General features: G+C 38.1%; 1 protein-coding gene across 1 annotated transcript in view; it reads left to right on the forward strand.

Annotated features, from left to right (window-relative positions):
* The window catches only part of LOC129399615 (uncharacterized), a 126988-nt gene that overhangs the window by 52932 nt on the left and 59693 nt on the right, over positions 1-14363 (forward strand). The window contains 1 exon segment of the mRNA XM_055119944.1: positions 10285-10294. Coding sequence (XP_054975919.1) covers positions 10285-10294 — 10 coding nt within the window.

Genomic DNA, 14363 nt, shown 5'->3' on the forward strand with positions numbered 1-14363 from the left:
ATCAGAACCTTGCATTCAATCAGGTAGTGTGTGAAGAACCAAGCCAGTGTATGGACAAGTACTGGCGACAGATTCTTCAGTTGTTTGGTTCTGACCTTGTCTGGACCGGGTATGCATCTCTATCAACAAAATGGTGTGTTGGATTTTGGAAGGGAGAATGTTGGGAATGACATATCCATCCTGCAGAATTTGGTATGTGGGCAGTTGGACGTGGCTGTCAAAGAGATCTGAGTAGAAGTCTTGAATAATCCTCTCCATTGCCCTTCTGGACGATGTGATAGATCCATCAGGACATCGGAGGGCAGTCATCTTGGTGTTGTAGTTGGAGAAGGGTAGGCAAGCATTTCAAATACTTTTCCTGGCTTGTTGCCACATGGGCCAACACTGCTGCTCTTCTCTCATTGAGGTCTTCCTTTATTGCTTCTCCGCACAGCTTGCAAGCTTGGACATTAGCTTGTTATTGCCTGAGGCTTGTGCCAAAACACGTTGGCGAATGAGCTCGAGAGTTTCTGAAGGCAGGCATCTGTTTGTGGCTTTCCCACTCTCAGCATTCCTCATACAGTCATGGAGGTGCTGAACCAGTAGATTATACTCCTTGTCGATGTTGTCAACAATGGCATCTTCCCACGTTGCTGCAATAGTGTCAAAGAGCTCCCAGTTGGTGGTCATTCTGGAGTTCTCTTCTTAATTTTAAATTTTGCAGTCATTTCTCCCTGCTCTGAAGTAGAATTTTGCACAAAGGGGATGGTGGTCCTATCTCGTTTGGAATTTTGGGACAAAAGCGACATCAGTCAGGCAAAACCATCGATTGAATATGCTGTGGTCAATTTCGTTGTGGAACTGTCCACCGGGAGACTCCCATGCCCAACATTTAGATTCGGCCTTTTGGAACTGTGAGTTACCATGGAAGGTCTTGGTCAAAATGATGACCTCAGACAGTCTCTCACCCTGTTCTTTCCATTTAAGGGCGTGGGTCCCGATGTGGAGCTCTTCAGGTGACCTTCTCAGTCCTATCTTGATGTTAAAATCACTGACAGTGTTTGGGGTTGTGTGTAGGGATATTCCACCCTGTTCCATTGGTCTGCGGCTCTGCCTTTGTTCCAGTACCATGCTGTTATAATCGTTAATGCTTTGTAATATAGTTTGAGGTTGGGGAAGGTGATGCCTCCCATCGTCTTTTTCCCAAGAATTGTTTTAGCTATCCGTGGGCATTTGTTGTTCCATATGAATTTTAGGATTGCTTGATCCATTTCTTTGAAGAATGTCATGGGTATCCTTATAGGGTTGGATCTGTATAATGCTTTGGGGAGTATTGCCATTTTGACAACATTGATTCTCCCTATCCACGAGCAGGGTATATGTTTCCATTTCCTCATGTCCTCTTTTATTTCATGGAGTAGCATTTTATAGTTTTCTTTGTAGAGGTCTTTTACTTCCTTGGTTAGCTGATTCCGAGGTACTTGATTTTTTGGGGCACGATTGTGAATGGGATTTCTTTTTTCATGCCCCTTTCCTCTGCCTCATTGTTTGTGTATAAAAAGGCCATGGATTTTTGGGTATTGATTTTGTAGCCTGCAACTTTACTGTATAAATCTATTGTTTCTAAGAGTTTCTTAGTAGAGGCTTTAGGCTTCTCTAGATATAGTATCATATCGTCTGCAAATAGTGAGAGTTTGATTTCTTCCTTTCCTATCTGGATGACCTTAATCTCTTTTTCTTGTCTAATAGCTATCGCAAGTACTTCCAGTACTATATTGAACAGAAGTGGTGAGAGTGGGCATCCTTGTCTTGTGCCTGATCTTAGAGGAAAGGCCCTTAGTTTTTCCCCATTGAGGATAATGCTTGCTGTAGGCTTGTGGTAGATGGCTTTGACTATCTTGAGGAAAGCAAGAGATGTGAAGTGGAGCAATGAAAGCCTCTTTAACAAATGGTGCTGGCACAACTGGACAACCACATGCAAAAGAATGGGCTTAGACCTCGACCTGACACCATGCACAAAAGTCAGATCAAAATGAATTAAAGACCTCAACATCAGACCACAAACCATAAGGTACGTTGAAGACAAGGTCGGCAAAACCCTCCACGATATTGAAGATAAAGGTATCTTCAAAGATGACACACAACTGAACAACCAAGAGGAAACAGAGATAAACAAATGGGACTACATTAAATAAAAAGCTTCTGCACCGCAAAAGATACAGTGACCAGAATACAAAGACTATCTACAGAATGGGAAAGGATATTTACACAGTACCCATCAGATAAGGGGTTGATATTAATGGTATATAAAGCACTGGTTGAACTCTACAAGAAGAAAACATCCAACCCCATCAGAAAATGGGGCGAAGAAATGAACAGAAACTTTCCCAAGGAAGAGATACGAATGGCCAAAAGGCACATGAAAAAGTGCTCTACATCACTAATCATCAGGGAGATGCAGATCAAAACAACCATGAGATACCACCTCACACCACAGAGACTAGCACACATCCAAAAGAACAAAAGCAACCGCTGTTGGAGAGGATGTGGGGAGAAAGGGACCCTTCTACACTGCTGGTGGGAATGCCGACTCGTTCAGCCCTTTTGGAAAACAATATGGACGATTTTCAAAAAATTAGATATTGAGCTCCCATTTGACCCAACAATACCACTGCTAGGAATATATCCCAGAGAAGCAAAAAAGTATAGTCAAAATGACATCTGCACTTATATGTTCATTGCAGCACTGTTTATTTACAATAGCCAGAATCTGGAAAAAAACCCAGTGCCCTAGAACAGATGACTGGTTGAAGAAACTTTTGTACATCTATACAATGGAATACTATGCAGCTGTTAGAAAAAAGGAGGTCATGAATTTTGCATATAAGTGGATAGGCATGGAAAGTATCATGCTAAGTGAAATGAGTCAGAAAGAGACAGACATAGAAAGATTGCACTCATCTGTGGAATATAGAACAACAGAGTAGGAGAGTAACACCCAAGAATAGAAGAATAGTAGAAATAAGTACCAGGAGGTTGACTCCATATTTTGGAGGCTGGCCTCACATTCTGGGGAGAGGGCAACTCAGAGAAGGAATCACCAAGTATAATGGGGTCGGAGGCCATGCGGGGAAGGGTGATGCAGGCTGAATGTAGACTAGAGACTGAACACAGTGGCCACTCAACACCTCTATTGCGAACCACAACACCTAATTAGAGAGAGAGAGAACAAAAGGAAATGCTCTGCCACAGTGGCAGGGTGGGTGGGGGGAGATGGGATTGGGGAGGGTGGGAGGGATGCTGGGTTTACAGGTGGTGGAGAATGGGCACTGGTGAAGGGATGGGTTCTCGAATTTTGTATGAGGGAAACATGAGCACAAAAATGTATAAATCTGTAACTGTACTCTTACAGTGATTCACTGATTAAAAATAAATAAATTTAAAAAAATCACTCACAGTGATCTTGTAGAAGGTGTGATTTTCTTTATAGAACTTCTTTATAGAACTTTATAGAACTTCTCCAGCAATGCTCAGGGCTTACTCCTTGCAGGGTTTGGAGGAGACCACTTGGGGTGGCGTGGATTGAACCTGGGTCTGTTCTTGCAAGGCAAACATACCTTACCAACTCTGTATTATTTCTCTGGCCCCTGGGCCCCTGCATTTTTAGAGAGTAAATTTAGAAGCCTTATTGCAGAGCATTTGGATAGGCAATGTAAATAATTTTTTAACATTATTAAAGTAGTGCTATTTATTGAAAATAAAAACATTTTCCCCCCTTGGTGAGGGGGGCAAGTTTAGGGCAGGTTTGAGTCATACCTGCCTGTTCTCAGGGTTTATTTCTGGCTCTGTGCTCAGGGATCACTCCTGGTGCTACTTGGGGACTCTAGGTAGTACCATATAGAGTACTGCAGACCAAGCCTGGGTTAGTTTTGTACAAGACAAATGCCTTACTTATGTACTATATCTCAGCCCTTAAAACTAAAGTTTTACAGTGAGTTCCTTACTTAAGAATTTTTCATTTGGGGAGAACCAGAGATGAAATTCAGCAGTAGAGCACTTGCCTCACGATGTGAGCTCTCTGGGTTCAGTCCCCTCCCTCATAAGACTTTAAATAAATAAATAAAGTTAATCAAATTAATTGACCGGAGTAGGTGAAGGTACTCAAGCTTCCCTTTCAGCAGAGACGTTTCCCTTTATAAGGTACATTACAGTTCCCTTGGACTACACCGCACCTTCCCCTCAGTTTCAGGATCACTTCCCACTTACTGCAATCCTTCCCTTCCTGAATCCCCTGTATATAAACATCTGTATGAAGATCATGCCCGGTTTATGGAGATGAATTTCTACCCATCTTTCTAAAAATACTCCTTTGGTTTAACTTATAAGGGTATGAAGAGCCATGTAAGAGAGAAATGGATACAGATGATTGACAAAGTGATTTCTCTTTGTTCATCACTGTGAATGGAGAAAGAAAACTGCAATTAACCTGAGATGCTTGACGGACCCCAGAACCCTGGAGCTACAGACACCTGTGAGCTGAAGAAGCCTATCTTCACTGGGTGCAAGAGCAGAACTTTTGTACCTAGACCACTCTCACCTGGACACAGGAACCCTCATATTCCAGACCTGCAGCCGAAGGTCTGTGCATAGAGAGGGTCTTTCTGTGATAAAGGTGCTGTGTTTGGGGGCTGTGGAGAGAGCTCAAAGGACTGGAGTGCATGCTTGGAATTCGGAGACCCTGAGTTTGTCCTCTGGCACTGAATATCCTCAATTGTCACAGAGGTGGCCTATAGCACCTCTGAGCCTGAGTATTGATCTACTGTTGTCTGATCAATACAGGAAGCTGAATACCCTCAGAAGTTGACCTCCAGATTCCCTGAGAACAGCTTGGTAGGGTCTTCTTCCAAAGGTATTAATTTTCAGACTAGATTGCACATTATTGAAAAATCACATATTCTAAACAAAATACCCTTCCTTCCTTCCTTCCTTCCTTCCTTCCTTCCTTCCTTCCTTCCTTCCTTCCTTCCTTCCTTCCTTCCTTTCTTTCTTTCTTTCTTTCTTTCTTTCTTTCTTTCTTTCTTTCTTTCTTTCTTCCTTTATCTCTTTCTATCTTTCTTCCTTTATCTATCTATCTCTCTTTCTTTCTTTCTTTCTTTCTTTCTTTCTTTCTTTCTTTCTTTCTTTCTTTCTTTCTTTCTTTCTTTCTTTCTTTCTTTCTTTCTTTCTTTCTTTCTTTCTTTCTTTCTCTCTTTCTCTCTTTCTTCCTTTATCTCTTTCTTCCTTTATCTCTTTCTCTCTTTCTTCCTTTCTCTCTCTCTTCTTTTCTCTCTCTCTTCTTTTCTCTTTCTTTCTTTCTTCTTTCTTTCTTTCTTTCTTTCTTTCTTTCTTTCTTTCTTTCTTTCTTTCTTTCTTTCTTTCTTTCTTTCTTTCTTTCTTTCTTTCTTTCTTTCTTTCTTTCCTTTTTCTTCCTTTATCTCTTTCTTTCCTTCTTTTCTAAAATGTTGCAAGAGATGAGTTTCTTTCTTACAACTACCTTGTAAAATACAACTCAGGAAATTATAGGCATCTTATTTTTTAAATAAATTATAAACTCTTTCCTAAACAATCAAATTTGTTAAATCATGAATGGAAATAAGGACATTTTAAGATTTTTTTTTGAGGTGGTGAGAGACATTGTTTTGACCAGACTTCTCACTGGAAAAAAATTAATTTTAATCTGTGAAAGCTCTGTGTTCTCAAGTGAATATTACATATGTGGGGATATCTATTGCTGTTTGGGGTATGGTTATTTGGAGAAGAGAAGAGGATTAAATGATTTTTAGAGAAGTTAAATAACAAAGTCAAACTTGAAAGTAGCATTTCTCTGGATTAAACAGAAAAGGTATGAATCTCCCACAGTCTGGGACTACTCCTACATCCTTTGCCTTCTGAAATAAGGGTGCTTGTACTGAACTCCCTGGAGTACTATCTGGCTCAATGCTTTGTCACTTCAAGATCAAGTCTTTACTGGAGACTTTGTCTTTGTCCCAGACTCTCATACTTGGGCTCAGGAGTGTAAAACCAATTAAGAAAATGAATCCCAAGGTGTTGAATTTTGATATCTATAAGACAGACCCCATACATTTAAAATGTGAAAGAGCATGACAGAGAGAAGAAAGGGTATGCAGTTGGAGCCCACAGGCAGTCCTGCCAGAAGAGCAAATGTTAGTGTAGACACAAAAATCCAGCCCCTCTGTGTTTGGATCCAACCTACACAACAGTGATTTTTTCCCTTTCTCTCCACCATATTCAAAATAAAGAAGGCTCTGTTTAATCGTTGACACCCCATTTCCCTTGACTTCTTATTGGGAAAGAATGTATGGCTTCATCTCCCCAAACCCACCAATGCTTTAGCAACCAAACAGAAACTGATCATTCTCCTTTTGTGTGCTGCAGTCAGAAGCCTAATTTAAACTACTAATATATAAATATTCTTTCCTGGTCCTGGTCAACCCAGAGCTCATTTATGTATTGCTTAGGAAAAAAATAAAATGAAAATCCATTACTAATTAGATTGTTAAATTAAACTGCTTTAACTTTACTTTATGAGAGATATAAAATACGTAAAGAAAAGACCCAAAAGTAGCACCAGTGACCTTTCCCAGTGACTTGCAGTCCACCGCAGTCCTTTTTGAACCACTTGTCTGAAAACGCCTGGATTTCATATCACCTTATATCCCCTCTCTGCCACTTCTAAACCTGAAGGATTTATTTTTAACAGTCCCTCACCCACATAATGACTTTAAAATTCCTTAGGTTCATATCTTAAAATATAGCTGGGAATTAAGAAGTGGTGTCAATTAATAGTTGAAGCTCAGAGGCACTGATGGCGTTAGGAACCACTTCGTCCTGGAGAGCAGTCCTAAGTCTGCACGTATAGTTCCCCCCTCCCCTGCCTCATGATTTCTGTGTTCTAGTGCAGGAGGCAGAGAAGATGGGCCATTGACCGCTTCTGCACAGACACAAGCAAATCACAGTTCTACATTTTCAAACAGGCTTAAACATCAAAAGAATTCTATTTATGGGCACATAAAATTTTTATTAAATTCAAATTTCAGTGCCCATTAATAAAGTTTTATTGGAACACAGACACCCATTTATTATGTTTTATCTGTGGCTGCTTCACAAGACAACACCAGCTTTAACAGTTGCAACAGAGGTGGTAAGACCCCCAAAACTTAAAATACAAAATAGTCACTCTCTGGACCTTTACCAAAAAATTTTAAAAACCCAAAAAACAAAACACCTCAACAGTGCCAAACTTGGCTCCCTAAGCAAGCTCTGCTTGATGAGCAGACAAGAGGAGAGTGGGTGCACTTGTCTCGAGAGAAAATGAAAATTAGGAAGGAAAATGTTGAAATGTAGACCAAGTTTAGTTTTCTCAAATGTGTTAATATTATAATACCATTAGAAATCTTAGCAGTCTAAGATGGAGTAAATCAGTTGCCATATCTGAAGACTGTCCTATTTTTTTTTATGATGTAAACACTGTTAACTTTGATGCTTTGATGTATTTGTTCAGTAGAGCCAAATTACTAATAGATTTGCCTGCTCATTTGCTATTGCCAAATCCTTTACAATGTGTACTGCATCAACTGTAGCATCTTCCAGAATAGTTTGCCACCATTGGCTACATGAATTTTTATCTTCCATGATAATTCTCTTCCTAAGAATTTTTTTTAAAATATTTGATTTGTTTTGAACACGAGACACTCTTGAGTAGTATTTCCTTTTTATAGAGCCAATGGAAAACAAAATCTGTTTCTGAAGAGCCTCGTTTGACCTGTTTGCTGGACAGTCTGCACATGACCCACATCCAGCCTGCGAAATTGATTGCCTCTTTTTTTTTGTCTTCCTTGACAGTCTCCCTTTCCTTCTCCCTTAGAACATAGATGCTAAAAATATGACAGACCAAAAAACCTACATTAGCACCAATAGCTGTGCCTGCAGATAGGTCATATAGCCTCTCTGAACCTATTCCCTGACCTCTAAATAAGAAATGAGTAGCCATGTTGAAAATATTTTAATTTCTGGGAAGTATACCAATCATGTAGTATATTCAAAATACACTATATACAAAATATAAATATATCCGGCTGGATAATGATGATCATAGATAGAGCATGTAGTATAAATATACATAGATTAGACAAATGTAGATGTATAAAGATGTAGATATATTTAAACTTGTGTTACTTTTACTTTATACGCATTAGGATACTGATAAACATATGGAAAATGCTCAATAGATGCTGGAGTGAACTTGCTGTTTACTCATGCTTAGAGTGAATATTTTCCAGTACAACTACATTGCTATCAATATGAAATCTTAAAGAGAGTTAAAAGAAAGTACTCGTGGGTATTTTTGCTTTATTAAGAAGTTACATATATTTACATGACCAGGATCTAAGTCAGAATAAATAACTAATATATCTAGGTGATTTTTAAGGAGTAGCTAATAAAACATCTGACACAGTTGAAAAATCAATAAATTCTGGATGAATTGCTCCAAAATCTAAAGTAGAAATAACAAAATATAAACAATAATATATATGAAATTGCCATTGTGTAGATAGATATATAGATATGTCAACCAGAGAATTGTTAAGTTTCATTAAAGGAGAATGCCTTGGAGGGCCAGATAAGACTTCCTGAGTAAAGTCTAGAGTTTTAATTGATATAAATAAACCAGGAGAGCATTAAATATGGGAATAGTAGTACATTTTGGAGCAGCAGATTGAGGTGTAGACAGTGGTAATTGAGAGAGTCTGATTTTGTTACCAGTAATATGGATCATATTTTGATTCCTCCACAAATAGCTAGCTAAACCTGGAGATGTTGTTTCTTCTCTTATACTATAATTAATAAGGGAATAATAAAATCTATGAAACATTATTACTGATAGATACAAATTTTAAGAGTATTAAGACTCACCATATTATTTAATGCAAGTTTTTTATAGTTGTGTGTAATATTGGAGAAATGTAAATTAAAGATGAAGATTTGAGTTCTGAATTATTGAATGTTCAGCATAATTCACAAAACCCACCATGTAATATTAGTGATCTTTATAATTTCCCTCTCATCTCCTGGTTGATCAACTCTGCTGTGGTGATATCCACTGAAGTATTCCATGCTGAAGTTGTATGAGTTTTGCTACCCAGACAAACACCTGGGAGTCATTAATGCTTCCTGTTCATCCTTCACCAACTCTTTTGCCAAATAGTCAATCAATTCTTCTGTCAATGTTACCCTCCATAATTGCTTTTGTATTTCCTCCCTTTTATACATATTCACAGTCACCTAGCTTAGTCCTCATCACCTCTTCCATCACATACATGAATTCTCTCCCAGTTTGCATCCTACACAGCTGCAGTTCATTCTCCACGCTGCAGAAAGAGCAGTTCTCCTGAGAAACAAACCTAGTAATGCCACTCTCCTGTATAAGATCCTTCAATACATTTCCATTACCTTCAGAGGAAGTTTAAATGTTAGTGCAATGAGCAATAAATTCCATTGTTTTACCCCTTCGAGGTTCAAGTGATTTTTCACACATATACATAAGCTCACACATATGCACATAGCTTACTAGAGCTTACTGATGTGTTTACATTTTCCCAAATAAGTTCCTTTTGTTACTTTTCATTTCTCTTTTCTAACCAATGACTGCTATCCTCCATAATCTGTGAAACATTTAAGCATACTTCAGAATTCAAGGGGTATGTCATAAGCTTTAAGAAAACTATATTAATATATATCTACTCTCCATATTTAAATGATTGCCCCACCAAAAAAACATACACTTTGAATAAATTGTACTTAATCAAGCATTTGTTTATTTATCAAATTTCACATCTCCATAATCTATTTATATCCTAAGGACAGAAGAAATGTATTAATTCTTGTATTTCTGGAAACAATGCATTAAAGGAGTATGTACAGGGGTTTCAAGATTTGTAGGTGGGTGAGAGATGGATGGCTGGTAGTGTCAAGAGACAGCTATCAATTGGAGAATCCACAGTTAACAGGTATCTATTGGAGAATCCACAGATGAAGTTTCGTTGAGCTCTTGAAATTAATTGGAAGGAAGGAGAGAAGGAAGGAAGGAAGGAAGGAAGGAAGGAAGGAAGGAAGGAAGGAAGGAAGGAAGGAAGGAAGGAAGGAAGGAAGGAAGGAAGGGAGGGAGGGAGGGAGGGAGGGAGGGAGGGAGGGAGGGAGGGAGGGAGGGAGGGTAGGTGGAGGAGACAAGGCTTGTTTAAAGGAATGACACAGAAGAGTTGAAGGAAGAATCATGACAAGTGTAATAATAAAGGATAGAGAGGTTCTAGAATGATTTTTACATGTGTCTAGCTGCAATAAAAACAAGGATGGACCTCTGTATCACAGAGGATATTTTAAGAAATCTATATACCCTCTGACCTATTCATCTATAGAATGAATAATTATAAGACTGAAAACAGAATTACTCTAAATATTGGCCCACAGGAATGGTGAAGTAAATTATGATGTAGCCATATCTTAGAATATCAGCCATGCCTATTCATTTTCATATTATAATTACAAAGAAATTGTGTCAACATTTTTGACATGTAGTTACAATCCAAGTTCAAAATAGCTAAGCAAACCATGACAATGCTGTGTTATAGAAGTAAAGAGAATAACCATGAAGAGGCATCATGAGAAGAGTGAAATATGAGATTTTTTTAAAAATAACATGGGCAGGTGATAAGACCACAAGACTATAGATGACCTCTGCTCTAGACTGACTTCACTGTGTTTAATAGTAGCTATCTCTATGTCCACTTCAACTCTTCAAATCATCTTTCATATTCAAGTCTAGTAAAATGCATGACATAATTGTTCAGTACTCTTTCCCCATGCAATAAAGACCTTCATAGCATCAAGTAGTTCATAACCATCTTTGTCAGTACTCTTTCATTTTCTTCTTTAAAAGTGAAGCTTAGATGATTAATTTCCCTCAGTCAGAGGGCATCCCTATTCCCAGTCCAAAGTTTTGGCCTGTGTCTTGTCAACTAAGCTATTCTTCTTTTCATCTATTTAGTAAGTGTAGGACCCAGATGTTCAGATGAATTTCATGGTATTCTCAAAATATAGGACTTTGAAGAACCTATGAGAAATGTTAAATTTATGGAAGCATTTTTTTAATGAGTAGGTAGATTGGTATTTAAAAATTTTTAAATATTTGGTTTTTGTCCTGGGTATTTTATCAACATCCAAATATTATTGTGGTTTTAAATTTAATGATACTATTAATTTGCATTTTAAGTATTCATTTTATTGAAAATAAACTTTCTTTTTATTTTTATTGTAAAATAAACTGGTTACAGTAGTGTTGACATTTATGGTTTTGATATAGTTACTGCAACTGCACCTTCCCAACAACCTAAAAGTTCAAGACCCTTCATCACTGCCCCATTTATTTGTTTAATTTTGTAATACACTGTAGTTCTATTCTGCTAGACCAAGAACACTCCCTGATCCCAGCATGCAGAGATCCCTCAACCATCATTCTAGGATGTTTATACATATATATATATATCTAATAATAAAAATTAAGCAAAATTAAAATCCTTTCCTCTATTGCTCTCCAAGGAAAACCACGTCTTCTTCAACCCTTGGGATATCTGTTGTGATTAGTCTTTGAGATGCTAATGAGATAACTATTGGTGATTTTCTCCTGGAAAGGATTACTATACCTTTCGATTCCTGCCTCCCCAACATTCTGGGAAGGGAGAATGGATAAAGATAGAATGACTGTTGGGGAAAATTCCAAATAATAATGGTGAATCTTTTGTCAAAATATTTAATGTGCTCAAAGTGGAGAGAGAATAAGGTGAAAATCATCTTCCACATAGGTGGGGAGAGGGGTAGGATGGAGAGTATACTGGGATTCTTGGTGGTGGAGGGTGTGCACTGTGAGGGGATGGGTGTTTGATCATTGTATGATACTTAGACCGGAAAGCTTTGTAACTGTTCTCATGGTGATTCAATAAATAAATAAATAAATAAATGTTTTAAAAAATTTTTGATTAATTTCAATTTCCTTGATATTAATAGGACTATTCAGGTACTCCAGGTCTTCTTGGTTCAGCCTTGGGAGATTATAGGAATCCAGGAATTTATCCATTTCTTCTATGTTGTCTTGTTTTGTGGCATACAGATTCTCAAAGTAGTCTCTGATGATCTTTTGAATTTCTTTGGTTTCTGTTGTGATGTCCCCCTTTTCATTTCTGATTCGGCTTATAAGGGTTCTCTCTCTCTCTCTGCCTTTGTGAGTCTTGCCAGTGGTTTATCAATCCTGTTTATTTTCTCAAAGAACCAACTCTTGGTTTCATTGATTTTTTGGATTGTCTTTTGGGTTTCCATGTCATAGATTTTTGCTCTAACTTTTATTATTTCTTTCCTTCTGCCTGGTTTGGGCTCCTTTTTTGGTTCTTTTCGAAGGTCTTGAGCTGTGAAGTCAAGTTATTTATGTGGGTCCTTTCTTCCTTCCTGAGAAATGCTTGCAGAGCTATAAATTTTCCCCTCAACACAGCTTTAGCTGCGTTCTACAGGTTCTGTTAGCTCGTGTCTTCATTCTCATTTGTTTCCAATGAGATTTCTTCCTTGATTTCCTTCCTGACGCACTCATTGTTCAAAATTGAGTTGTTTAATTTCCAGATGTTTGATTTGGTTTTCTGCATCTCTACATGATTAACTTTTATCTTCAGTGTATCATAGTCTGAAAAGATAGCTAGTACAATGTCTATCTTGCTGATTCTGTTGAGGTATGTTGTGTAGACAGCGCATGGTCTATTCTGGAAAATGTTCCATGTGCACTGGAAAAGAATTTGTATTCCTTTTTTGGGGGATATAAGGCCCTGTATAGATCTATTCGCCCTCTCTCTTCTATTTCTTCCTTCAAAGCCAGTATTTCCTTGGTGAGTTTTAATCTTCTTGATCTATCCAGAGGTAATAGAGCAGTGTTGAAGTCTCTAACTACTATTGTGTTGCTTGAAATGTCTTTCTTAAGGTCTGTTAGCTGTTGTTGTAGTTATTTAGCTGGTCCCTCATTGGGTGCACACACGTTTAGGAGTGTTATTTCTTCCAGTATTTTCAAAGATGACACGCCACTAGCCAAGAAAGTGAAAACACAGACAAATAAATGGGACTATTTTAAGCTAAGAAGTTCTGCACCTCAAAAGAAACAGTGACCAAAATACAAAGACAATCTACAGAATGGGAAAGGATATTTACCCAGCACCCATCTGATAAAGGGTTGATATCAAGGATATACAATGCACTGGTTGAACTCCACAGGAAGAAAACTGCCAACCCGATCAAAAAATGGGGTGATGAAATGAACAGAAATTTTCCCAAAGAAGAAATCAGAATGGCTGAGAGGCACATGAGAAAATTCTCTACATCACTAATCATCAGGGAGATACAGGTCAAAACAACAATGAGATATCATCTCACACCACAGAGACTGGCCCAAATAAAAAAAAAAAAAGCAACTGGTGTTGGCGTGGATGTATGGAGAAAGGGACTCTCCTTCACTGCTGGTGGGAGTGCCGAGTGGTTCAACCCTTTTGGAAAACAATATGAGCAATTCTCAAAAGATTAGTACTTGAGCTCCCATTTGACCCAGCAATACCACTCCTGGGAATATATCCTGGAGAGGCAAAAAGGTATAGTAGAAATGACACCTGCACTTATATGTTCATTGCAGCACTGTTTACAATAGCCAAAATCTGGAAAAAAACGGAGTGCCCAAAAACAGATGACTGGTTAAAGAAACTTTGGTACATCTACTCAATGGAATATTATGCAGCTGTTAGAAAAGGTGAAGTCATGAAATTTGCATATAAGTGGTTCAACATGGAAAGCATTCTGTTGAGTGAAATGAGTCAGAAAGAGACAGACATAGAAAGGTTGCACTCATATGTAAAATATAAAGTAGCAGAGAGGTACGAGATTGCAATGATGTAATTTCTGGCAGAAATTTCTCTGAACTTAGATATTAAAATACATAAATCCAAAACCGCACGGCTGCTATTGCATCTGCACAGCCTCATATCTCTTCACTCTCAGCAATGGAAAACAAATTATCAAATGCTTCCTTTTCAGCAGGTCTGACTTTGGTGGGGGGAAACTCCAAACAATAATATTGAGTTTTTTGTTGAAATATTGAATGTAATCAAAATAAAGAGAAAGTAAAATGAAATTTATCAGCTACACAGGCAGGGTCGTGGGGGTCAGGGGGGAGGTATACTGTGGTTCTTGGTGGTGGAATATGTGCACTGATGAAGGGATGGGTGTTCAAGCATTGTATAACTGAGACT

Source organism: Sorex araneus, chromosome X (assembly GCF_027595985.1).
Source record: "Sorex araneus isolate mSorAra2 chromosome X, mSorAra2.pri, whole genome shotgun sequence".
NCBI lineage: Eukaryota > Metazoa > Chordata > Mammalia > Eulipotyphla > Soricidae > Sorex > Sorex araneus.